A 24,875-nucleotide genomic window follows, 5' to 3' on the forward strand; every position below is an offset into this window, starting at 1 on the left:
TTCATAGTCTGTAGCAGAAAGAAGTGAAATACAAGCAACTGATCTCACATTTTACAGAGTATATACAAAAAGTGCCAAGCAGTCATTCACTGCCAAGGAAAAAACACCTGAATTTTATCAGGAGGTGTTACGTTAGTATAAAAATAATTGATCACTGCCTCAACGAGACATACACCCAATCTGACAATCGAAACTTTTCATGATAGATGTTAATAAGAAGCAATTGTTCACACTTAAGCTCATTCTGCTCACATTTAGGCTCTTTTGGCTCAGTTAAAACAATTCTGGCAGTTCTATAGGATGAAAGCAGAATGTTGGCTAGCTCCCAGATGAGAAGGAAATCTGTGCTGTCTTGTGCCCGCCAAGATCTCTGCTTTCTGAACAGCTTGTCTGTATTCCAGGCCTTCAAATAAACCGTATCACCATCCATTTGCCATTCCACAGAAAGGTCATTATTTTTTTGCAACCAAATTAGGATTATTTTCCATGATACCTTTGATAGATCCCATTAATGTTACTACTCCATTTCTCTCAAGTTATCCAAGCTTTTAATTTGTCACCATCCAAAAGATCACTGATGTCTACTGGGGATAAGAGGGTTAGTCTGCACAAATAGTGACTTTTCCATAACCTCCTCTGGCTATACCTGAGAATCAGTGAGATGGAAGAGGCCGTAATTCACCTTCTAAACATTCAATGCTAAAAGCATCAAGGCACCATGTGTGGCTGCGTAAAAATATCTCATGCTTATCCAGATGAGTAACATTACTACTAGTTATAATTAACAATCAACGGAATGAGAACAGACAAAACTGGATGCTGTTCCAACTCTGTGAGCATGGTCCGGATTCATTCAGAGCTTTCCCTGCCCTTCTACCCTCCTCTCATGTCCACCCTAATCCTACAGAGCTATCACTGATGGTTTATTTACAATATTAGATGCATTCAGTTCATCCTTTATCCATCTTTTGTCCTTCACATAGTGAAAAACTCAGGTAATCACCTATTTTCTACAGGTAGATAAAAGTCCCCCCCATAAAAAGGACAAGTTATCAACATCTGTTTGATATGAAAGGATAGGTATGGTACTCCTACTCCTGAAACTTCAAATGTGTACACAACTCTCTTCTGTCCATCATTTCCAGTATTTCAGGAGTCAGTCTACAGGTCCGACTGCATACAATTTCTTAACTTATGCAATTCAATTCTCTGGGTTAGGCTGTAGCTGCATATTGAATGATTTATTAACTTACCCACAAGTGATTCTATAACTACCCTGTATGCAGTAGCATGTCTGTGAAGCTGCCACTGAGCACAGAGACTAGTCATGCGGACTTGATAGGAATCCAAATTTGTCACACCCAGGTACACTGAAAATTAAACACCAGAAAATTAGATTTACACCTCTAATAAGACATACAGGAAAAAAAGACAAAAGAATTATAGTGAAACACTTGTGCCAATTCATTTTTAAAAAATAATTTCAAAAGCTGCTTAAAAAATTATGTCCAGAAAATCCAAAACACGAAGGACAAAAAAGTGAATCTTTAGGCCAAAGGTTTGGAACATAAGTCAATTTAATTAAAACTAAATAATGAACACTGCTAAAATTCAGTTACTACCAATAAGTATAAAAGTGTCATTATAGCAAGATTTCTGTCAAAATCTAATTTAAAATTGAGCTTTAGATATATAAAGACTAAATCATATTATATATATGGAGCTAGGAAAAAAAAACCAAACCCCACTGAATAGACTTTCCATTAGGGAGACTGATATCTACTACTAAGCAAATATGTTTGGCTGATAAAGAATAACATCTGCTTTATGACCCCTGTCTTCCTAACATCCCACAGATTATTTTAAAGCCTGATACAATCTGATTAAAAAAAAAAGAGAGAGAGAGAGAGAGAGAGACTTTCATTTCAGGAAAACAATTTGCACACAACTGAGTAAGTCTTCCATACGAAAATTTATTCAGGGAGCTGCACAAAGCCATAGTTATAGCAAAAAACAGCCTGTAGAGAGATCTGAACAGCATGAAATCATTCTTACAGGTTTTGGCAATGCCTGTTAGGGCATCACTGAAGCCTGTTGAGTACGAAGCAAATACTTTAACGCTGTACTCTGTTCCACTGAAGAGATTTAGAATGAGAATGGTATTAATATCATCCCCTACAAAAGTCTCCAACGCAGGACCAGGAACTGCAAAAAATGAAATAAATTAGAAAATCATTTGCTCATCCATTTAAGTAGCAGGTAGTTAAAACAAATCTTAAGACACATCCAAAATTACATGTGCACCTAAAGTTACTGCTATTTTTTTGCCTTTAGTTTTTTTTTATCATACACAAAAACAAAGACACTATGCTTAGTCCTTGCATGGATAGAAGCCACAACACACTTGGGAAATTCAGCAGTGGGATTCATTAGGGCAGGGCTAGACACTGGCATCTGTTAAGACCCTTTTGTTCTGCTTCAGTGACTTACTACTGCCCTAAATAGGCAGCCAAAGATCTCCCCAGTTTGATGGTATGCCAGGACCAACGGGGGGGACAGCAGATGCCAGCCAGCAATACAGTCCCTAAGGGATTCTTACACAACAGCATCATTTAACACTGTGCAAAAATTATAATGAAAATAGAAAAGAATAAAACTTTCCCAAATCAGAACTGCAAACAGCTTCTTTGTCACGTCTCTTAGTTGTTCTGGATACACTTCAGAAACCAGGCAACAGTATTGTCTTTGGTCAGTATTTTAGTCCCTTAATGGTCACACCTTTGTGTTTCACTCTTGATAGAGAAGTACACTTTTCTAAAGAAATTTGCAGGAACTTGGGTGCCTTGTCTAGCTGCGATATGCAGGTGGGCAGAGGATGCACCACAGACAAAATGGGTAATGAATAAAAAGTCAAGTATTTGCGAGGTGTAGAGTGGAAGTCAAGGAAACTAAAACTTTGTATTCTGAGGGGAAGAAAGTTGAAGAATAGGAGAACGCAGAAGAGAGGAACAGAAAGACAACAAAGGTAGTCTCTGAAATAGAGTGAGTCATAGTAAAATGACATAAAAGGACAGACTGAAAGAGTTAGGTTTGACCAGCCTTAAGATGGGAAGTCTAAGGGGGAATCTTGTTGCTGCCTACACCTACCTAATGGAAGGGGATAGAGAAGACTGAGACAGAATGTCTTCTGAGGCAAACAGGAAGACAGTAAGACAAAACAGACAAAATTTGCAACATGGGAAACTTTGATTAGATATTAAGAAAGACAATTTCACCATGAGGGTAGTCAAAAACTGGAACAGATGCTTAGAGAGGTTAAGAAATCTCCATCCTTGGAGATATTACAAATTCAACTGGACAAGGTCCAGCGAAACCTCTTCCAAGCTGGCCCTGTTTTGATCAGGGACTTGGACCAGATGCTCTCCAGAGATCACTTCCAACCTGCATCATTCTGTGACTATGAAACTTTCCTATTTAAAACGTGAGACACCTAAGTTAATAGCACTTTCAAGGCTGTAACTGCAACTGTTGGATTTAAGTACAAAATTCAGCAAAAGATGATTTCAAGACATTGTATAGTCAAAAACAAATGGCCAAAAAAAAAATCAGTTTAAAAACTCACTGTTGATAGGTTTGTAGACAATTCTGTAACCCATTGTTGGTGATGGTGGGGCATCCCAGCTGATACGTAATCTGTTGTACCATTCATCTGAGACACGTAAATTTCTAGGAGCAGACAGGGGTACTAGAAGGAAACCAAACTGAGCTTTTACAAGTTTATCTCATACAAGCACATGCATAAAACTCAAGACATACACAAGAAAATAGTGCAATACCCAGTACTCTCAGATTTCCAGGTAAAATTGCCAGGATGAAAGCCTTTAATCAAATTCATCCTTGCCATTATGTCAGTGGATTAATATTGATAAATTTAAGAAGTTATACCAAGTTATACCAAGGATTAATTATGAACTTGGAGGACAATGGCTGAAATATAAATATGGGGAGGCCTGGCAGATTGACTATATCACACTACCACAAACCCGCCAAGGAAAACTCCATGTGCTTACAACGGTGGAAACAACCACTGGATGGCTGGAAACATATCCCGTGCCCCATGCCACCACCTGGAACATTATCCTGGGACTTGAAAAGCAAGTCTTATAATGAATTACAATGAATTTTCAAATTAATTCCCAACTTTGTCCCTACAGTTTTTTAAGAACTTAAGACAATTCAGAGATAATTATCTTTTATTTATATAGTTTCTTTTAATCCAAGTGCACCAAAGCTTTTATTGTATAAATTGTGCTCTTGTGAACACTTAACACTTTCAAATGGAATCAAAGGAATGATTTACAAGTCATTTAAGTGTCTGCACAAATAGCACTTCAGTTTAGGCAGAAATTATGTAAATTAGTAGAATAATTCAATAAAATTATACTATCATGAGTAGCAGTGCACAATGAGATGATTTTTTTACCAATATACAGTAGAGAGGGAACTTAAGCTACAGCTGAGTAATCTTTTGGTACTTGGTCAGAACTGTAGACATAATGCAATCACTTTTATAAAAAGTTCAGCAGCATTTCTAACGACCTGTAGGAAGTAATGATCTCACACAAAAGAAAATCTAACAGTACAATGGTTGGTTTGATACTATCCCAGCAGGCATTGTTTACTTTATTTTCTGCATTAGTTGGCTTGTCCTTGGTGAGCTATCTATCAAAGACTTACCAGCTTTTTTTACTCAACAAGTTTCTGCAAACTCACAGTATTTGGATATAAAATACAATTTGCCAATTAGAAGCAACCCATTGTTTATAAATCAATGAACTGAGATTAATTAAAGCTCAAGTCATATAAGTCATGCAAAATAAGCCCACGTTTATACTAAAATATATTACTACAGCCAAGGAAAAAAGGCCAAAAGAGTAAGCCTTTCTTCATGCATATCATGGCCAAAGACAAGCAGAAAGTTTGCACTTACGAGTTTTCCCAGGAGCTGAGACACTGACTCCTTCTCCATCAGAATAGATGGGAGTGATGGTAACTTTGTATTCTGTATCAGACAGCAGAGGCTGAAGCAGAAGAGTGTTTTGTCTCCCAGGCACCATTACCTGGATGGTCAAGAAAAAAGAAACAACCAAGCTTAATGACTAGGGCCAAAACCTTTGTACATCTCACATGATCTCTGACACCACGTTCCACTAGTATTGCTGTATAGCTTGCATTTTTACATATTTGTGATGCTTTATGGTAAAATAAAATAATTAAATTATCCACCCTTTTAACAGATCTGAGAGTTATACCTAAGTAAAAAAAAAGAAGAATGTGCCTATGGGATAATAGTTTTATATTAAACCTATGAGCCACTACAGCTCCATAAATGACTGGTACTATATGGATGGTTAGTTCTTAATTTTACTGTACAGACAAAATAAATCCTCTTATTGTATTTATTCTTGACATCAATATGATTGTCCAAAGCTATGCCCATCAATAAAGGTTGATTTTTATGTTCTTTGGGGACAGAAATTCCTCCTTCCCTGGGAGGAAAGAAAATTAATTCATGAGATCAGGAAGCATGAACTGAGCAAGCAGGAATAAAACATGTTTGTCCCATCTGCATCTAGTCTGGGGACAAGGAAATGAAGGTAGCTATTTAGGAGAGAAAGTAGGAGAACATCCCACAAGTAGCAGAGGATCCCAAACTGCCACGGAACATGGAAGATCTGCAGCAGAAGACCAACCAGGCAACCTGGTAGAAGTATAGAAGCTGTAGAAATCCCTCCAGGCAGTTTTGGGTGTGCTAGAGCAAATGTTTCAACCTGCTGAATTAAGCACTGCTTCTTTTAACACAGTACAAGGTTTCCCCATAAGCAGCTATTTCTGAAACTATTCAATGGATTACTGTATTTTTTAGCCAGAGCCTCAAAAACTAGTATCACAATAGTGGTGGTAGAGGTGCCCAAGTAAAGCCTTGCAACCTTTTAATGTGACAGTAAAATTTTAATCTCAGAAAGACTCCAAAGCCTGAACAGGAGCTACCTAGCACATGGATTGGACATGGTAAAAAAAGAGAAACCATTCCTGTGTTTCCTGCACCAAACCTGTGCTCTGAAGCAATGTTGTTGGAAGCAACAGTCCCAAGGTCCAACCTCATATTTTGGATGCTCCCAGGCCCAAGTCCATTGTGTGAATCTATCACCTGAGCCAGCAACCGCACATATTTGGCAAGAAGTTGAGAGACCTATAATCCCTTTAAACTCAAGAGGAAAAAGCAGAAACTGAGCCTAAAAGCGTTTTGTTGTTTCAAAGAAGACTGATGCATGTGATGATGGCAGAGCAAAATTTTCTGAAGCATATACTCAGACGAGAAAGCTCTCACCAGTTTTAATGCTCCAGGATACATTCAAGCTACTTCTAATTTTGGCAAGTGACATACAGAAGGAAATTAATCTAGTACACCCAGGTGTTGAGACTTGTCAAAAAAGTACTTCACTCATTGATCAAAACTGGACAAAACCATGTAAATACATGTCCATGAAAGATTGCCATGCTAAACTCTTTCATACATATACTCAAAACACACAAACCGGTTTAAGTTTCTGAAAAAAGAACAACCAACTTTTGGGGGTTTTTAGGGAGAGGGGATGCAAGCATTGAGAACTTTCTCTATTCCGCACATGCACATCAGAGATCTTCGACAGAACAATATAGTTTTCAGCAGTGTTCAGAGAAACATTCTTGACTTTAAGGACGAAGAAAAATTTGATCCTTCCAGTATTTACAGCACACCCAAGAACATACATGCAATTTAGGGCTTGACCCTTCTGTATTGAAAAGTATTCTATTACATTTTCTAGACCCTGATTTTCAGCCAACTGCATCAAGGATTAAAAAGCTTATTAATATTTTTATGGAAAGGGAGCAGTAACTGAAATTTATATCACTGAAATCAGAGCCAAAAAATTTAAGCATCCACCACAGAATTGTCACACTATAGTATATTTAAGCCCAAATTCCACAAAACTTTTGGGTTCTGCTTAAGAAATGTACTTAAACATATAAACACTCCCCTAAAAATTGAACGTCTGTGCTGTTTTATTGACATCTGTGTTGCACCTCTCAGGTGCTTGAAGCCACATTATAAAATACATTCCTCCCATTTAAAAAGTGTTTAAATGTAAGTATAATCTTACATCATTCCTTATTCAGTAAAGTATTTATGCACGTGATTCATTTCAAAGATGAAACACATGGTTAACCTGTTTGCTCAATTGCGACCAAAGATAAGGAGACTTGAGACTGTACTTAAAATTAAATAATTTGTGGAATTAGAGCCAAGATACGTAATCTTACAATTTTATCATTTTCTTTAATGAGTTTTTGAGTCAACTCTAACATCCTTCAAATAGCCAGAATTTGAATACCTTTCCTACAGTTTTAATTTCCTTTTAAAATAATAGTCATTGAATACTAAAACAGAACTACATTTATATCATCCAACTGAATTTGATTAAGCTTTCCAGGGCTGAAACAATAGATCTGAGATATGAATTTCAGAAACTTTGGGTTATTGTCAGAAGGACAGTACACTTTGTGCCATTATGCTGTGCAAGTTTGCCACTATATTATATACTATACTATCATATAGTCAAGGTAAATTCATAAAACATGTTTTCCAGTCTAAAAGAAAACCACTACATTGAAAGTTCGTTTTCAGATTATAGTTGAAAGACATGGCTAAAAAGTAATTTTCTACCAAGGCCTCATAAAAGATGAATGAAACCAAAAAGAAAAAAGACTGAATCATATTTTTCTAGGAGAGAGATACTCAATTAACTCCTTTTAATATTTTTTATTGATATAGTCTGACATAGGGCTAAAAGTGTCAGCTCCTAGCATCAAAAAGAATATCCTATATTTTCGATATAACTGTTCTATGAACAGAAGTGAGTCACATGACATACACAGAAGGAGAATGATATGGGGAATATTTTTGCATTATGAGCTATTTACTAAGAAAATAACCTCAAACGATCCAATTGAACCTCTTAAATGTATCTATTTTGAGATAGAGCTATCTCAAAATTTTATGACATGGTATTTGTGGAAACCAAGCACTACAATACTAAGATTTCACCAATTAAAAACAAAACAAAACAAAACAAAAAAAAGAAAAAGCAGCACTTGGCCTCCCAGAATTCTGAAATTATCTCAAAAATTGTGAAATCTTAAAAAAAAAATACAGCTAGGGCTTCCTTCTTTTCTTAATTATTTGCTATATGCACAAGAGTACATATAGTACTATTCATTCTTTCAAATATTTTCCAAAATCTTGATCACCAGAAACTTTTCTGTGTAAGACAATTTTAATTTTTATTATCATATGGTATTAGAAAAATAACAAATATTCTTAGGCATTTAGATTAAAAAATGCTGTCCTTATTGTGACATGTTCAGGTTAACGAGCAGTATGAAAACTCTGCATTTGAACTTTAATTACATTGCTTTAGCATAAAATGAGACTTTTAGCAAAGGAGCAAAATTGCTGAAGAAAAAAAATTACTTAAGATTGTCCTGTACAAACATTTAAGAGTTGTTAAAACACAATCTCAGGATAGAAAAAAGCCTAGGAGTAAAAAAATCCCAAAAAGCAAAACAAAAAAAATCCAAAAAACCTAAGACAAATTTTAAAAATAGAGGAAAGAGAGGACAGGCAGCTAGTCTTCTAATTATGACTTCTTTAAACATCTGCGTGACTGGGCCTTGATCTTATATTTGACTGTTGTTGCCTGCAGTGTAGCAGCTGCTATATGATTAAAACCTTGAAGTTCAATCTCACAGTAATACCAAACCTGGATCTTTTACTAATTGCAACAAGAATATCATGTAAGGAGAGACTATGCCTTAGCAATTATTAAACAAACTTTTCCAGCTTATGAAGCCATTCGCAAAATCCATACAGACCATTCTTACCGCTTCCTCAGCGCGGTCACCTTTTGCAGTGAGATAGGTCACTCTGAACTGCTGAACATTGTAATCTGAAATGTCCCATATCACCCTCAGACTTGAGGTTGTTTCATCATCTATAACAAGGTTTCTGATTCCTGTTCGAAAAACTAAAGCCCAGAATAATTTAATTAATATTTTCTCAACTATATTTTTAGATTTAAAATTATGCTAATTATCACCAGGTAGCTGCAAGCTCTACTGAAATCACAGTGGGTCTGTAGATCCATGGTGGGGCAAATCCATACAGTTCAGTCATACTGGGGATTAATAACATAGAAACTTTAACCATTTAATAAAATAATAGTTATCCTACACGGCCATTAACATATATTACCCCATCTGCTTTGATTACATTATTCAGCTTATGGACCTTTAGAATAATCAAAACTCCACTGCAGCTAGAATGTTACAGAAGATAAATAATCCAGAACTGTTGATCCTTAAAAGTCAGTTTCTAATTCCAGGGAAAACAAACAGAACACTCAAAACTAAACAAAGTTCTGAAGAGTTTCCAAGCTCATATTTATAAAGGGAAAGAAGAGAAAGCTGAATTTTCCAAATTCGTCTCTGTATTGCTGTGTAACATCGCTGGTATCATTTAGAGTCCCTACACTGTGTTATAGGTTGGCTCCTCATCCACACATGGCATGTGCAGGGAGCTGGCCACACACAGAAGGGAGGTAGGTGCAGGAGGGCAATAGCGTCCACCTTTAGCCAGTGATATCCCTTGCTGCTTGCGTCTACACTTCCACAAGATCTGCCACGGCAGCGTGCTGACCGCATGGACGATCAGGAAGCAGGGTTAACAACTCCTCGGTAACATCACAGCTCTCTGCCCCTAGATCTGGGTATGCTTGTGGGGAGTCTTAGCTCTTTGCCTTCAGCATTTAAACTGTTGACATTTGCTCTGTTTACCTGCTGTGGTGGGCTTAGAAGTTGTGGTACTGGTAGTAGTCACCGTCGTAGGTATTGTGGTAGTCCTTGCAACTGAAAAACAATACTCAGTTCACTAACAATTCAACAAGACATGGAAGTCACAGTATTTATCTTGTATTTCTAATTATAAGAATGAAACTATGTGTTCACACCTACAAGTATCCCACACACTTCAGGCATGCCAGAGACTACAAGGGAAGAATTCATTTAGTTTACTTTAGGCACATATGTTTGCAGGATTAGCACTTAAATCTACAGATAAGACATAATTATAAACTGTACAATTAAATGAGAATGCATATAGTTTCCCACATTTCTGGCTGAACTATGCATAATGACTTCCACTTTGACCATTTGTTAAGGTTGTCAGATTAATTAAATTGAAAGCTTCTTAAGGGTGCTTCATTTCTGTCCAAGTGAAAAACAGAAAGCACACTCAGCAACACTGGGCAAGATCAGCATCATTTGGATCGGTAAGGGCTTCTTGTCCTAACAGAAGGTTCAAGATTAAGCCTGCAATTAAATTACTAAGAATCAAATAAATTTTTGAATTTACACGTGAAAGATATAGTCATTTACTTAACCAAGTCACTAATAAAAAGAGAATGGATAGAGCAATCTACCTGAAATGCTGGCCACTGTTTCCATTATAAACTATAAAATACACTGTACGTGATTTTCAAGTTTTGTCTTTGTTACTTCCATGTTAATGGCACAGGATGCCTGTGTAAGCTTTTTGGACCGCTATTTCAGCCAAGAGTGAATTCACCTCTAGTAAGTATAAATTACATAAATAAGAAAGAAAAGGGTATACTCTAAATGCCAAATGTCTTAAATGAAATTCTTTTAAATTATTTAAAACACTTAACCCACCCACCCCAAATGTAATATATCTTCTCATAAGGAACCCTGTTCAAAGACTAAATATTGAAGTGTAGGATGGATCTACCTAGATCCAAAGGTTATTAATATCACAGCTCACATAGGGAGCCAAACCATCACTTTGATTCAATGCCATCTACCACATAATATTAAATAAGAAAAGCAAAAAATGAAGTCAGGAAAGCCCTGGTGCTAAACCACTACAGTCTTCAATATTTTAGCTACCCAAAGATGGACAATATTTTAAATATAGAATATATGCATTGAATTTAAATCACTTAAACATCTCTCAAAATTACAATCAAGAGTTTGTCTTACATGTAGCTCCAAGAACTGCAACAACTTCACTTTCAGTTTCATCATCAAAAACTGCCAGCAAAGAAACTTCATATTCTGTGTTGGGCAACAAACCCTCAATAACATGACTGTCTGTGTCTCCATTTATGACAACCTAAGTAACACAGTAAGAATAAAGAAAATCAGTTCTGCAATTGATTAATTTATATGAATTGACTGAAATGAAAGAAGGAAAATGGATTCTCCTTTAAAACAAATGAAATCTACACTCAGATCTGCCCAAAGAATTTGTTAGCTGTGTTGAAATAAAAAGTATCACTGAGTACATCTGGAAAAAACACTGGTAAGAATACTTAAAATGTATTTATTATTTTGTGGCTAGCTTGACTATTCTGATGTGTAGTCTTATATTTTCCCCCACAACTAATTAATTACTAAAGTTGACCATAAGAAGTTCATTTGAAAATCAAATTCAAAACATTCATCAATTAAAGCAACATAACAGGGTAGATTAACTTTCATTCATATTTCTACCATTCAAGCACTGTTATGACAAGTGTATTCAGCATCTCTACAGCCTTACAAAATGCTGTTTCTATACTAGAACTATAATCCGAGTTACGGTTCCACACATCTGAATGCAACTTGAAAGAACATTTGCTGCAGGCTTGGGGATTAGGGGAGATGTGCTGATGAGAAATTTGCTATACGGTGTGATGTTTTTAATAGTAATTTTCCTTATTTCTACCTATGATAGCAGCAGAAGATTCACATGTGCAATGTTAACTCTAAGTAGGTTTCACTTCAGATTTTTGTGTGTTTCATTTATGTTATTGGAAGGGATCAACAGATGGGCAGGAGTTGGAGCTAAAGGGACTGTAAAGCAGAATGCAAGGAGCCTGAGCAGTAATTCTGGTGAAATGGACTGACTGGTTTGGGGAGTAGTTTTTGCACTACGCAGACAGATACTACAATAAAACAACCTTTCTCAAGGTTAACACTGGCAAGTTTTTAAAGGTGGCCACTGTATACACAAAGACTTACAATGGAAATCAAACAATAGGTATATGCTGCATAAAATCTACTACAGCGGTTAGCAGAAACAGTAAATCACACTTCATTCTTTTAATTACCACAGGAGACTTCCTGAGTTGGTCCTGGGGAAGAGGGACCCATAAAACAATCACAGATCTTCTGAACTCAGATACAGAAAACAAAAGCAGAAAGAAATGAGTTGGGGCCATGCCTTCTACAACTATCAAGTAATGAATTAGGCATCCCATGCTGCACACTTTCTGGCACAGACTTTCTTGGGAAAATTTCAGAAACAAGCTTGAGTGAGTCTAGCTGTATACTAAAAAGGTATAAGTAATACCAGGACACTTTCCAATTCCCCAGAGCCTCTAGTTGTGTATCAAATCATTATAAAATATCTATACATAGTTACTATCTCACACATAATTTTGGCATACTTTCTGGAGAATCACTTCCATCACCCTCCACTCCCTGCTAATTTAGCACAGAGAAGACCACAAAAAAAGAACACAAAGTGCTGAACTTCCAAGTGGAGAGGACAAATAACAGAAGCAAGATTAGTAACATGCACATGAGTATAACAGCATGCATTCTCTACTGCAACCTAGAAATAAAAGGTCACTCTTGAATTTGTCCTGGCTTTTTAGCGCTAACACCCCACGAAAAGCTCCTCACCCATCAGCAGTGTGGGTGAAGTAAGCCGAGAAGTGTGTAATTCTCACCACCACCCCCTGACCCCACTCAGCTAATTGGCAAGTTGGGTCTTGGGAGAATGACAGAGAGAGTGCATGTCATTTCTCTGCATGACTGATCACTTAGCTGGGAAAGAAGCTTAAAGTGGCAACAGCCTGGAGGTATTGTGCTATCCTAAGCCTGACCCCATTAGAGAGGTCATGCAAGGAGAACAAGAAAGCAGCTCGGGTATTTTTAACATCTCAACCTACTAAAATATTAGGGCCTCCAGCAGTTCTTAGTGAATACAATGAACAAGTGGAACCTTAACTGTTCGAGTATTTCTTGAAGATTTATTCTCACACTCAAAGAACACAAGATTATCAAATCTCACTTAAAAATGCACATGGCTTAAAAGGATTCACTGACAGCTACTCACTGGAACTTAAACAGAAACAAATCAGTTCATCTACTGCAAGAGAAAATGCTAGGGGATGACCTGTGTCCACTCATTTGCAAACTTCTTTTCCCTGCTCACTCCTGTAATTTCTTTCTTTCTTGCATGACTACCTCTCACTAGGTGAAAGGGAGGAAAGAATCAGGCTAAGCTAAATTTACAGAAAAAATGCCACATAACCTAAGCTGCAATGACTGCTTTCTGCCCTAATGTATGACAAAATGATGCATGAAACCTAGGGCCAGGTGGGAAATGTCATCTTCCCCACTGAATTCTGTACCCAGATAAACAATTTGCAGATGTGGCCTCTCTTCACAGTACTGATGCCAAGAGAGCAAGATGTTTGAGAGAGTCATTAAAGACTGAGGAGTACAAAAGAAGCCAAAAGAATGAGTAAATAAAGAAAGAAAAGGAAAGAGGAAATAAGACAGACTATGAAAGATGAAAATTTGGGAAAGGGAGATAAAGTATCTGTCTTTTTCTACTTGGTAAAAGAGAATAAACCAGGAAAGGCTAAAGGGATGAAAAACCATTTAAAAATTCAAACTGATGAAAATGGCACTATGGAGAAAACACACAAGGACCTAGAGCAAAAAATACAGCATGGGGGGGAAAAGAGAACTGTAAAGAGGAATAAAGGAACAATCTAATAAATTAAGTGTAAACTTTTCCCTTTGTAACATTACATAACTAACGCTTCACAGGCAATTTTACTGTGGCCACCACATTAGACAGATGCGGAGACTTATGTGAGGATATCACTGCTCTGGCTCAGCTACCATCATCATCTTCACAGCAAAGTGAAGAACATTAACCAGTAAAAACTGAAGGAGCATCAAACAGCAACGCTAGTTCTATGGCAGTTGGTACATTACAGATTAGATTGACTATTCACAAAAAGCCTCTTCTTTCCTCACTTCCTCTTCAAAAAGAAACTGGAATATTAGTTTGATTTTGGTTTAGAGAGCTTTGCAGCAAGGCAGATTTTTCTGTAAGTCAATTGGCCATATTTAATTGGCAAAAGTTGCAGCACAGGTGTCCTCAGAATGGAATTCTCTCTTCCATTTCACACCCTCAGAATGTCAAGGCAACTCACCTCTTCAGATTCCCCCCCATCCAAAGGAATCCATGCCAATCTGTAAAAAGCAATATCTGACGAGGTGGGCTTCCAGCTGACCCTAAAACTATCTGTCGATGCTTCATCAATTTCCAAATGCTGAGGAGCTGGAACTCTTTCTGCAAAATATGCAAAAGAAAAGTGAGAGTAAATTATTCTCTAAGGCTTGCATAGATGGCAATGTCAAGAATGTACGATTTTACTTGCAGTTTGTTACAAAGAGTATAACATGGGAGGTAGATAAAGGCACTACAGAATTCTTTGCACACTTATTTGTACTTAGGGAAGCGGTTTTGTAGTTGAGGGAGGGGAATATGCACAATACATGCTCTTTATCTACTCTAACTGGACAAACCTCCTTATCCTCTCTACACTGAAGGAGCTCCATGCAACCCTCAGTCCCTCTCCTTTGCTCAGAGCTCTGTGCACCATGGTCTTTTCTTTTCCTCTACCTCAAAGCAAAGTCCCAATCTCTGTCCTTTCCAGACACTGCGTGTGTATTTCCATTTGCAGTTTGCATGTAAGTATCAACCTCTTGGTCCGTACATGGATGTTCTCCTTCCTCTTCCACCTCATGTTTCTCTTTCCTCCTTCAAAGTCCTTCTCTTCCCATTGTTACATTGGAAAGCATTAATAAGTGTCATCAGCCATTTGTTTAATGCAGAACTACAGTTACAGAAACTATAACTGTGCTAAACTGACTACAGGAGCCTTAAATGTCGCATTTTCTCCTTTTGATGTTCCAGTTTCTCTGTATGTATATAAGGTTCTACCTTTTATTGCCTAGATAGTTCACTGGTTAAATGTATGATACAAAACTCATCATACTTCAGCTGGAGAGACAAATGCCATCACACTGAATGATGCTTCAGAAAGCTGGGGAGACAAATGCTTTACTACCTAATTGCAATAAAATATGCTTTAGAATGGCTGAATGTGGAAAGACTTAAGAAATGAACCTTATCCACACAAATGTTTTCATGATGTCAAGAGATTACTCCCATGAGTAAGGATGCAATTGGCCCCATAATAAGGGAGCAAAGAAGCTGAAAACTCCAATGAAAATAACAGAAAGCATTCCATATATCTGAATTCACAGCCAGAGGCACTTGCTGTTACTGGTCTTACTTTCCAGTAAAGTGAGAGAGTATAAAATTTCTTCTTGGAAAGCCTTCAAAAGTTCGGCAATACTTACTTGTGGTAAAGCTGCCAGTAAGTGGTTCAGATGGTCCTTCATCATACAGGGAGAAAATAGCAACAGTATACTCTGTAAGGGATGTCAGACTTTTTAGAGTATGGGTTGAAACACGACCAACTTCCACCTACAGAAAGCATAATTTGCAATAGATATTGATCATACACTTCATATTATCAGTGTCTGAAATTCTGCTGGGTAATAATGATACAGAAAGAGAATGTCATCTAATTAGTAGAGAAGTTCTGTGAAACTATGAACAAGTATAAATATAAATTCAGGGCCATAAAAGCTGACAAAATCAATTAAAATAGACAAACTAGAGAAAAGGAAAATTTTGTAAAAATTTGTAAAAATTATAACATACTAGCAAAAAGGAGAATTCGGCCTTAGTAAGCCTAACTCACTAACTAACATACCAGCACAACGTGTTCAGGAACCCAGAAGGGGAAGAAACTTCTGGGGCTAATGAATCCAGTCCCTTATCATGGATAATCATTGCATAAACCATTATGTTTGACATTTGTCAAGAGACAAGATGACAGTTTCATCTAGTCTCTATCCAGGCTGCAGTTAACATTACTTTGCCAGGGATTTAGAACTCAAACCTGTATACAGCTCAAAACTGACAGTTTATCAGTCTAACTATTCAGTGTCACGTTAGCTCGGCACCATTGCACAGGTATACTTTCTTCCAAACTCAGAAACAGTTTTTTCAGGTTAAACACAAATATTCCATCTTGTATGGATGAAAAGCCATATATGACCCAGAAGAAACATAATTACACATAACTACTATTAAAGACTTTTTTGGAGGCCTAAGTTCTCCATGACAACTTATTTTGTAAGGGATCTGGACTGTTTTAATGATTGGACCCATTTACTGCAATTATTTTTTAAAAACTTTTCCTGGGTTTTTTTTAAGATTTCTGTACTAATATCATTCCATCCCATTTTTCATTCTATCACAGAATTCATGCTGCTAAAAGCTATTATAAAGCAGCTTTAGTAACAAGGCATAACTAAATATTGCATAAGTAAATTATTAAATGCAAGAGTCTAAGTTAAAACATGTTGGTATCATCTTATCATTCATTCCAAGCCAAATCCTGTTTCTAGGAAGTGAGTTCTCAATATATAATTAAAGCAATAAATATTAAGAAAATGTGGTGAAGCCTTCAGACAGTCTTTTTGAATGAGCTTGAGTCCATGACATATGATATATCGAAAGTCTCATTATCTGGACTGAACCAAGAATAAATATTTCCATACCATACATTTAGTCAAGATACTGCACCTACAAACCATCGCTCACTTGAGTAGTTTCCTTCAGTCTATGTGCACCAGCAATGACTGTTCTGGTATTTAAGAAGTTCAGAGCACTGTCCCCCACACATATGATCCACTCTGAATGTATATACGATACTAAGACAGCTCTTATTTGCACTAAGTTTCAGAATTTTCCAGCAAATCTTTTGTTACAGCTTGCAAAGTAGCTTTCATTTATAAAAGTTATCCTTAATAATTACAGAAGTTTGGGATCGTCTGAGATTGGTTAAGGGAAGAGAGATGCTAACAATTTACCTCATTGGTTTCTGTTCCATCTGTTTTAACGTACATGATGCGATAGCCATTTACATTTTTGGAAGCAGGATCCCATGTTAGCTTAGCACTACTGTGTCCGACATCAGAAAATTTCAAGTTTGCTGGTGGACTTAGAGGCACTTGAAAAGGAAAGAGATGAAACCATGAAAGTGATTCCAGGTTTTAGCTGTGAAATTTTTCATGTCTTGAAAATAAACAGCACATTTTTCCATTCAAAAATTTTTATCACCAATATTTAGATTAAAAGACCTACATTGATGGAGCTACACAAGTACTTAAAGGCATTTAAATGGCTTAGCTTTTTGCTTAAACAGAACTTTCAGTCTTGCTAAGTGCATCTCAACTAATACTGAAAAAGAAAGAAATTACGTTATTGTTCATAGCAGGTATCATAGCAAGATCTAACCCACACAATACTTGCAATAAATCTGTGTTTGTATTTCTGAATTAATTTAATTCAACTAGATCTTTATCCTATATGCATTTGTTTTCTGTGAGTGTCCAAGCAAAAATATTTCATGACAGTAGTATTTTGGCAAAAAACTTTTTGAATCCTAAAAAGTCCTTGATATAAGGGTAAGTTTGCCCCAAAAGCATAACTAGCTCAGAAGACCTCCAAAGATGCTATTTTTTTACCTCTGTTTAACCTTTCTTCTTTTATTACAGAAAGAAGCTGTTTCCTAACAGCAACCCCGCTTAAAGCTGTATTTATATACTATATATTCCTTGACTATCATGAGCTGAAGGAAAACTAGGTCACACAAGAGACACTCTCAGACCGCATCCACTTTTCTGTCACACCAAAGAAAGCAATTTGTGCTGTCTGTTACTCTCAGCAGTAGGTTCTGTATTAGCCCAACATCTGCTAATTTTTTCTGAATTGTGAAACCCTTCTCTATCCATCCTGCCTTCACACACACACTCCTCACCAATCCATGTGGACAGATAAGTATCAGCACTTCAGAAGCTGTTTCTCTCACACAAGAGCACATGGGAAAAAGCAAAAGATAAAAAACCCCATATATTATGTGGGATCTTTAGCCAGGCCATATATCAACTCAGAATCTGCAAGCAAACACCTCACCAGGTTAGGAATGGTCAAGTCAAGTTGGCTATGAGACAAGAGAAGACATTGGAATTGTATTAGATGGGTTTGCCACACTTTCTAGCGTTCAATATATTCCTCCAAGTCTAGTGAAGGGAGTATCACGTGCTGGCTTTCCTTTCTACTTTCTGTCAGTCGTGGAATGCACTTCATTTCACCAATCAGACCGTACCACAAAATGCTTCAGTCTCAGGTCTTTCCTTTTTGGAACTAACCTCCTGACAACATTGCTCTCAACCAGACAGGCAGTCCTGATGCCAGAGTTACATGATATTTACAGTGAGTATTGGATAAATCCTGGCCCCAAAAAGAACCCCCACCCCAGAATAAGCTTGCTCATCATGCCTCTGTTTGGCACAGAGAAACATTTCACTACAGTAACTGAGACAATACAGTATGTAGAATAATATTATTTACTAAATACAGAATAGCAGATACTACACATATTACTGCAGCAAATTAGGCAGATCACCCTCAAGGCAGATATATGCTCCAGGAAGAAAATACTAGGTAGCCTATTCATTAGTTGGAAGCCAGAAATCACACTGAAAGGACAAAAAAAAAAAAAAAAAGTAGCTTAAATCTGAATCTGGACAGAGAAGACATTACCATTGAACACTGACTATATGCGACCAGTGTGCTCACCAAGAGCTTTCTTTCCTCCCAGATTGCCCCACTGCCTGATCAATCAAAGCCTGTTAGAAGAGGGCTTAATTGAATAGCTGCATATGGAAGGTTAGAATCAATCTTCTTTCATATTACAGTGCTAAATATCAGTCAGAGTTGGCTGCATTGAGTTACCCTAAAAATAAATGAAGGTTGCAGAGCAGTTAGGGTTTTTTTTTATTCTGGTCTGGTAACAGCAGTGATGATGGGCTGACTAACATATGTTACTAGCTTCTGTGATCAAATGCTGTGGTCTTGAATCCTCAGCTTGTGCCAATGTATCTGGAATTTGCATGTGATCTTCCATCCAATGTGTTAGCCAGGTTTAGAGCTGTGCAACTTCCAAGCTCGTATGACATGAAGTGAATTCAGGCTGGCACATTTATAAACTACATAAACTACTGTTTAGGACAAATGAAAACCAGATATTGGGCAGATATTGACCAAAAGCTGGGGGGGTAGGGCAGAGAATGAGTGAGAGCCAAAGAGAAGGAGAAAGGGACAGAGGGACAAAGAGCCAAAGGTTTGATTCTCCAAGTGTTAAGATTCTACACTCATTTCAAGTCCACAAGCATGCCCACTTGCAGTAGTTTACTCTTCGCGCTTTTCTGTCTACAGCTGTCCTCTCAGAGGTGACCCTTTCAAACAGCATTCCTAGAGCTTCTTCCACCATTACTTGCTGACCTTACAAGCATTTGCTCTGGCCCTTCTTTTTCTTAGCACTCACATGCCTGAACTTCTCTCACCTATTAAATGCAAGTCACTTTCACACTGGCTTACTCATGCCAGGAGCACAAAACAAGAGGAAGCAATCAGTCCACTGCTGGGAGCAATAGAGATGTCACTGAATGCAGTCCCAGAAATATCCCCAGCAGCACAAGCGCTTATTTTCAATTCCTTTATCTTCCAAATGCTGCGGCTATTTAGAAAGCCGACATACAGTGCTTTGTACGGTTAGCAGAGGACAGAATTTAGCTGGCAAAAATCTTGCTGCTTATTAAAAACAGACCATCTATCCTGAGTGCACCAGCACTTTCCAACCCTTCGTTTACCAGATGTTAGGCAGCAGGGGTTGGACAGAAATCTTCTCTTTGCTTCTTTTCCATCTGTACTACCACTGAGCCAGAGGAATAAACGTCTCCATCTGAGCAGGCTCCCACACACACCTGGTTCTCTTGCTACAGGAGGCTAAACAGAGCAGTCTCAATTTAGCTCTATGTGGTGACCTTCATTCACCTTCAGCAAGTTCAGAAAACCGTCAGTAGTTCCATCAAGATCAACAGGGATATCCATAGTACCACTACCAACAAGAGAGAAGAGTTCACAATCCTGTTCCAAAATGAAGTTGTTTTGTAGAAACTCACATCCTCAGCCTCTGTAAATTAAGTATTCACACTGAGAAACTTAAGTACAGTTAACACCTTGCCCTATGGACTATTCAAATCAGATTTTAAAATCAGATGTCTGTTCTACTGCGTGCAAAGACTATTCTGAAGTTTTATCAACACTGAAGTGAATATAGATATGTGCTACCTACATGTAGTTTCTTGTCCTGTAAGGGGATCACTAGCTTCTTCTCCAAACATGGCATAAACTGTGACTGTATATTCTGTATTTGGCAATAGTCCATCCAGTTCAAGATCTGTTGAGGCCTCCCCAATTTTCATCTAAAAACACCATGAATAAAAAAGACACATTATTTCTGAATTAGCTTGTGATGGGGAAGAACATTATTTACACACTTGAAATCAGATATGTGATCAAATGCTCTGCTGAGCATTTGTCTGATACTGTGCCTGCAGTACTTGGCCCAAGATTTTGGGATTTTGCACAATAATCAAAAGAACAAAATTGTCAAAAAGCCAAAAGCCAACGTACAGGTAAGAGAACTTTAAAAGTAACTAGTCACATTAGCAATGACAAAATAGTGATCTCTAGAATGTGCAGCTACTAAGGCCTTTTCATTCCCAGCTACACCTTGTTTCATCTTCAGACATAGGACTGAAATTTCATAGGAGGAATTGATTTCAGTGCACATCGAAGCTCAGATTTGTTGCTATTTAAGGTGTGTATCATTTTCCTCCTCTCTTCACTGAGAGCCACATTAACATGGAGTGACTTATTTATTGAAAAAAAAGTCTTTCTTCAGGGTAAGGCTCAGTCCTCCTGAATCAGCTAGTTTTCAGGGAGGCCCCATTTTTGACAGAATTATGTGCTCACAGCCACTTATTTAGCAGACAGCACAAGTCTATGCGAGCTTTCAGTAGCTTCCTACGCTCTCCACAAGTTCACATGTCCCTGCATGCTTTTTAGTATTCTTGCTTGAACAGAGATGTTGTACATAATCTTAATTATACATATAGAAACTTGAGCATAAAAACTTTTAAATCCTAGACCAGAAGTTCCACTGGAATTATGCTAACAACTTTAGAAAAGTCTACTGTTTTTACTATTTTAGTGACAGAAGACTTGACTTTACCTTGTTCCACCTTTTCTTCCTAAAAATATCTTCTAAAAATCACTTTTGATGGAAGGCATTATTTTTAAATTTAAAAATAAAAGTTGAACAGAACTAAAAGAAAACCAATAAAGGTCACACCTGCAAATTTTATTTACTTTTAAAGGTCCTGATTAGAACAAAGGCTAAATTTCATATTATTCTGATAACACACTGAGAAAATATCTTAGTTTTACTTTATTTTTTTCTTTCTTTGAGTGTTAGTTTTATATGATGATACAGTATCACTTCATATATCATTTCAGAAGTGTCACTTTAATTCAGCTGAAATTGTTGTATTTTTATGGCAATGACATATAAAAATAATCAACTGGACTTGCACTTTATTCGTAAGTCTGTAACACATACAGTACTTAAGGCAGTCATGGAAAAAAACCCCAAAGTATTTGCTGATCAAGTTGGAGGTTAAAGGCCATGTACTAGTTTATTCTTTTAAATATTTATTTTTGTAATAATTGCTATTCACATGAAAGCACAATACATCACCTCCTTCTCATCTGCTGCCAATCCTTCCGTGAGGGGAGCATATAGGATCATGTAGCCTGTGGCACCCGCTACTCCATTCCACTTCGCTCTCATGCTGCTCTGTGACACATCATACAATTGCAGATCCGATGCCATTGGCAAGGCAACTACAGTGGGACAAGAGACAGACACTTCAGTTGCCTCACTTCTTCAACAACGAGCTATTTTTCAAACAGTTTATTTTACCCCAGGAAACACAAAGGAATATAGCTATCTCCAGGCATGGAAGTATCCTGTCTGTATGCCACAACTATGAAGAGCTGATTAGTATACAAAAGAACGCAGAATTAGAGAAACAAGGAAATGATGCCCTAATGAATTCTAATGCCAGGGTAGAGTTACCCCTTACAAAGCATTTCAGCTCTTTGTCCTAAATGGCTTTGAACATTTCAAGTGGGAGGATTTCTGTCCTTTAAGCACCAAATCACTCTGTTGAGATCTCACCCTTCCTTCTCCCTGATCTGCAGGAGGATGACCACTTGCTATCAAATAATGGGCACAGTTGCTATTAGGAACAAATAGCAGTCCCGAGGTGGCTCTCTCTGACAATAGTTCGCAAGCCAGAGCATGGGAGAGACAGCCATGAGGCAGCACACCCTGGAGGAAATCCTGAATGAGCACATTGCACACATCAAAATATTTTGACTAACTGTTGTGTGTTTAAGGCCTGGACTGTCCAAACTGGCTCCCAGACCAATGTCAGTGGGATTATGCAAATGTGGGCAAGATCATCCATTGCAAATCACGGCAAATGCTAACCTAGTGAGTACAACTAAGCAGGCTGAGTGAAATTTAAACATTATTAGGAGGTTTACTTGTGAATTTAAGGCACTGATACCAGAACGTAGCATCAGTCTGGGTTCCTGAATATTTCTTTGTATTTCTGTAACTCTTTAGAGTAGCATTTTGCACTTCTCTGATTGTCCTTGCTTTCTTCCTCTCACAGAATAACATCCCAAGGCCTCTCCACTGCTATTAAATCATTGATGATCCCACCAAAATATCCAGTCACTGGAGAGATATAAGGGAACTTTGGCTGTTCCTTTGGAACTTCTACACCGAGAATAGTCCCTACAATGACTCAAAGGGTCTGAAAAAAACAGAAGGCAATTGGTAATTGATATCAAATTTTTCCTATTAGGAACTCAGAGACACTGTAATAGGCTGGATGTTAGGCCTCTACAAAGCTCTGCTTTACATGTTTCTGAAGAATCTGATCTGCAAACACAGATTCAGCAACCAATTCTAATTACAATGCTAATAACTCACAGAGCTTCTCTAATCTCCTTGTCCAAACAAAAATTGCAGCCTGTCTAGCTGACATGTCCAAGGAGTAGTATATCTATTATGTTATGTTCAACAAGGTCTAACAGAGCTCTTAATTCCCATGTCCCATGCCAGCCTCGTCCTTTCTTGTTCATTGAGGTTGTTCACTCAGTCTGTTGTTCAGGTCTGTAAGCATGGGCACAACTTCAGCCCAGGCCTTTCTTCAGGTTTCCACCTCCAGGTTACCCATCTATCTTCACTTCCAAACCTTTAACAGCCTACCTCTATCCTATTTAAAACCTTGTTGATGCGTTGACACGTATTGCCAAGAATTCCCACAATTCCTCTAATTATAGGAAGAAACTACCCATAACATTCTCAAATGTACTTCAGTCTCCTCCCTCAGAGCTCCACTCAGACCTCTGATACCTACAGAAAGAAACTACATGTTGAGATATTCTGAAGGCACTTTCTACCACATTGTCTCATTCCTATTCAAACTGCCCCAGGATCACAGAAAGAATATCCATCACCTGTCCTTTTCCTGATTTTGATTCTAAAAATCTACAAGAAAAGTATCCTTTAACTCTAAGTTATGACTCTCATTTTAACTCTCAACAGGAACTCCTAGATACTCTGGCAATATAAATAATAATTAACGAAGAGGTGACTGGAAATTAAAGAAGTGATATTTTCTACTAGAATTTTGAGCTGAAGAGCTCAGAATCTCAAATAAAAATATCCAGTAGATAATGCTGATTTACATCTTGGACAGTTACCAGAGTATCCTAATACTCTGGTAACATAGGGATAAATTAAACCTACTAAAAACCAACTGGAATAAACTAAAACAGATAAAAATATATTTGCAGCAAATTAATGTGAATGCATTTCATATTTATTTCAAGTTAGGAGTGACTATTAAATCAGAAACCTTTCTAATTATCTGTACACTATGCATATTGAATCTGTCTATTTAGATTTCACATACCGGTAAACTATTTTCAATGTTCTATATGAACAAACGTGATTGATTGGTGGCTATTTTAGTCTGTCAGTATCTCACACAAAAGCAGGAATGTAAACTACAGTTTTCCATAGTTCTCTATTAGGATAGAAAAAATTACTTTCAAACTGCAGCTATTTTAGCATGTGGAGTGATTAATACTTGCACATGTCAGACTATTACTTCCAACACACTATCAAAGACAGCTCTATAAAATGCTTGATGCTGCATGACCTTGGGGTGTGATCTGATTCTCAGAAAGCCAGCAGGGCTGGGCTCCGTCAGAACTTGACTAAGGTGACTTCAAAGGAATACCAGCTGCAATACAAAACAATCCTGTCAGCTCAGTGTGTGACTGTTCTCTGCCTCAATAAATTAAACTGGTCCTAACACCATATTATGCAGTATAACATGGCTGAAGATGACATTTTGGGAGACTGAGACTAAAATAGAAGTTTCAGTTTTATATGATCCTATTTTATTTCCTTTTCAGATTGGGAAGATTAGCACTGACACAGAATCAAAGAACCACTGAGGATGAAAGGCACCTCTTGAGATCACCTAGTCCAACT

The 24,875-nt window shown here is 37.4% G+C and overlaps 1 protein-coding gene across 1 annotated transcript in view; it reads right to left on the reverse strand.

The window, feature by feature from the left end:
• Positions 1 to 24,875, reverse strand: part of COL14A1 (collagen, type XIV, alpha 1) — a 121,605-nt gene that overhangs the window by 55,024 nt on the left and 41,706 nt on the right. The window contains exons 11-22 of the mRNA XM_010576963.1: positions 21,993 to 22,138; positions 20,526 to 20,655; positions 17,197 to 17,336; positions 15,613 to 15,739; positions 14,397 to 14,536; positions 11,158 to 11,290; positions 9,937 to 10,008; positions 8,977 to 9,128; positions 4,991 to 5,120; positions 3,623 to 3,745; positions 2,056 to 2,205; positions 1,254 to 1,370 (exon numbers count right to left, since the gene is read on the reverse strand). Coding sequence (XP_010575265.1) covers positions 1,254 to 1,370; positions 2,056 to 2,205; positions 3,623 to 3,745; positions 4,991 to 5,120; positions 8,977 to 9,128; positions 9,937 to 10,008; positions 11,158 to 11,290; positions 14,397 to 14,536; positions 15,613 to 15,739; positions 17,197 to 17,336; positions 20,526 to 20,655; positions 21,993 to 22,138 — 1,560 coding nt within the window. The remainder of the gene's footprint in view (positions 1 to 1,253; positions 1,371 to 2,055; positions 2,206 to 3,622; positions 3,746 to 4,990; positions 5,121 to 8,976; positions 9,129 to 9,936; positions 10,009 to 11,157; positions 11,291 to 14,396; positions 14,537 to 15,612; positions 15,740 to 17,196; positions 17,337 to 20,525; positions 20,656 to 21,992; positions 22,139 to 24,875) is intronic.

This window comes from Haliaeetus leucocephalus, unplaced genomic scaffold (genome assembly GCF_000737465.1).
Source record: "Haliaeetus leucocephalus isolate CR32 unplaced genomic scaffold, Haliaeetus_leucocephalus-4.0 Scaffold555, whole genome shotgun sequence".
Classification (NCBI taxonomy): domain Eukaryota; kingdom Metazoa; phylum Chordata; class Aves; order Accipitriformes; family Accipitridae; genus Haliaeetus; species Haliaeetus leucocephalus.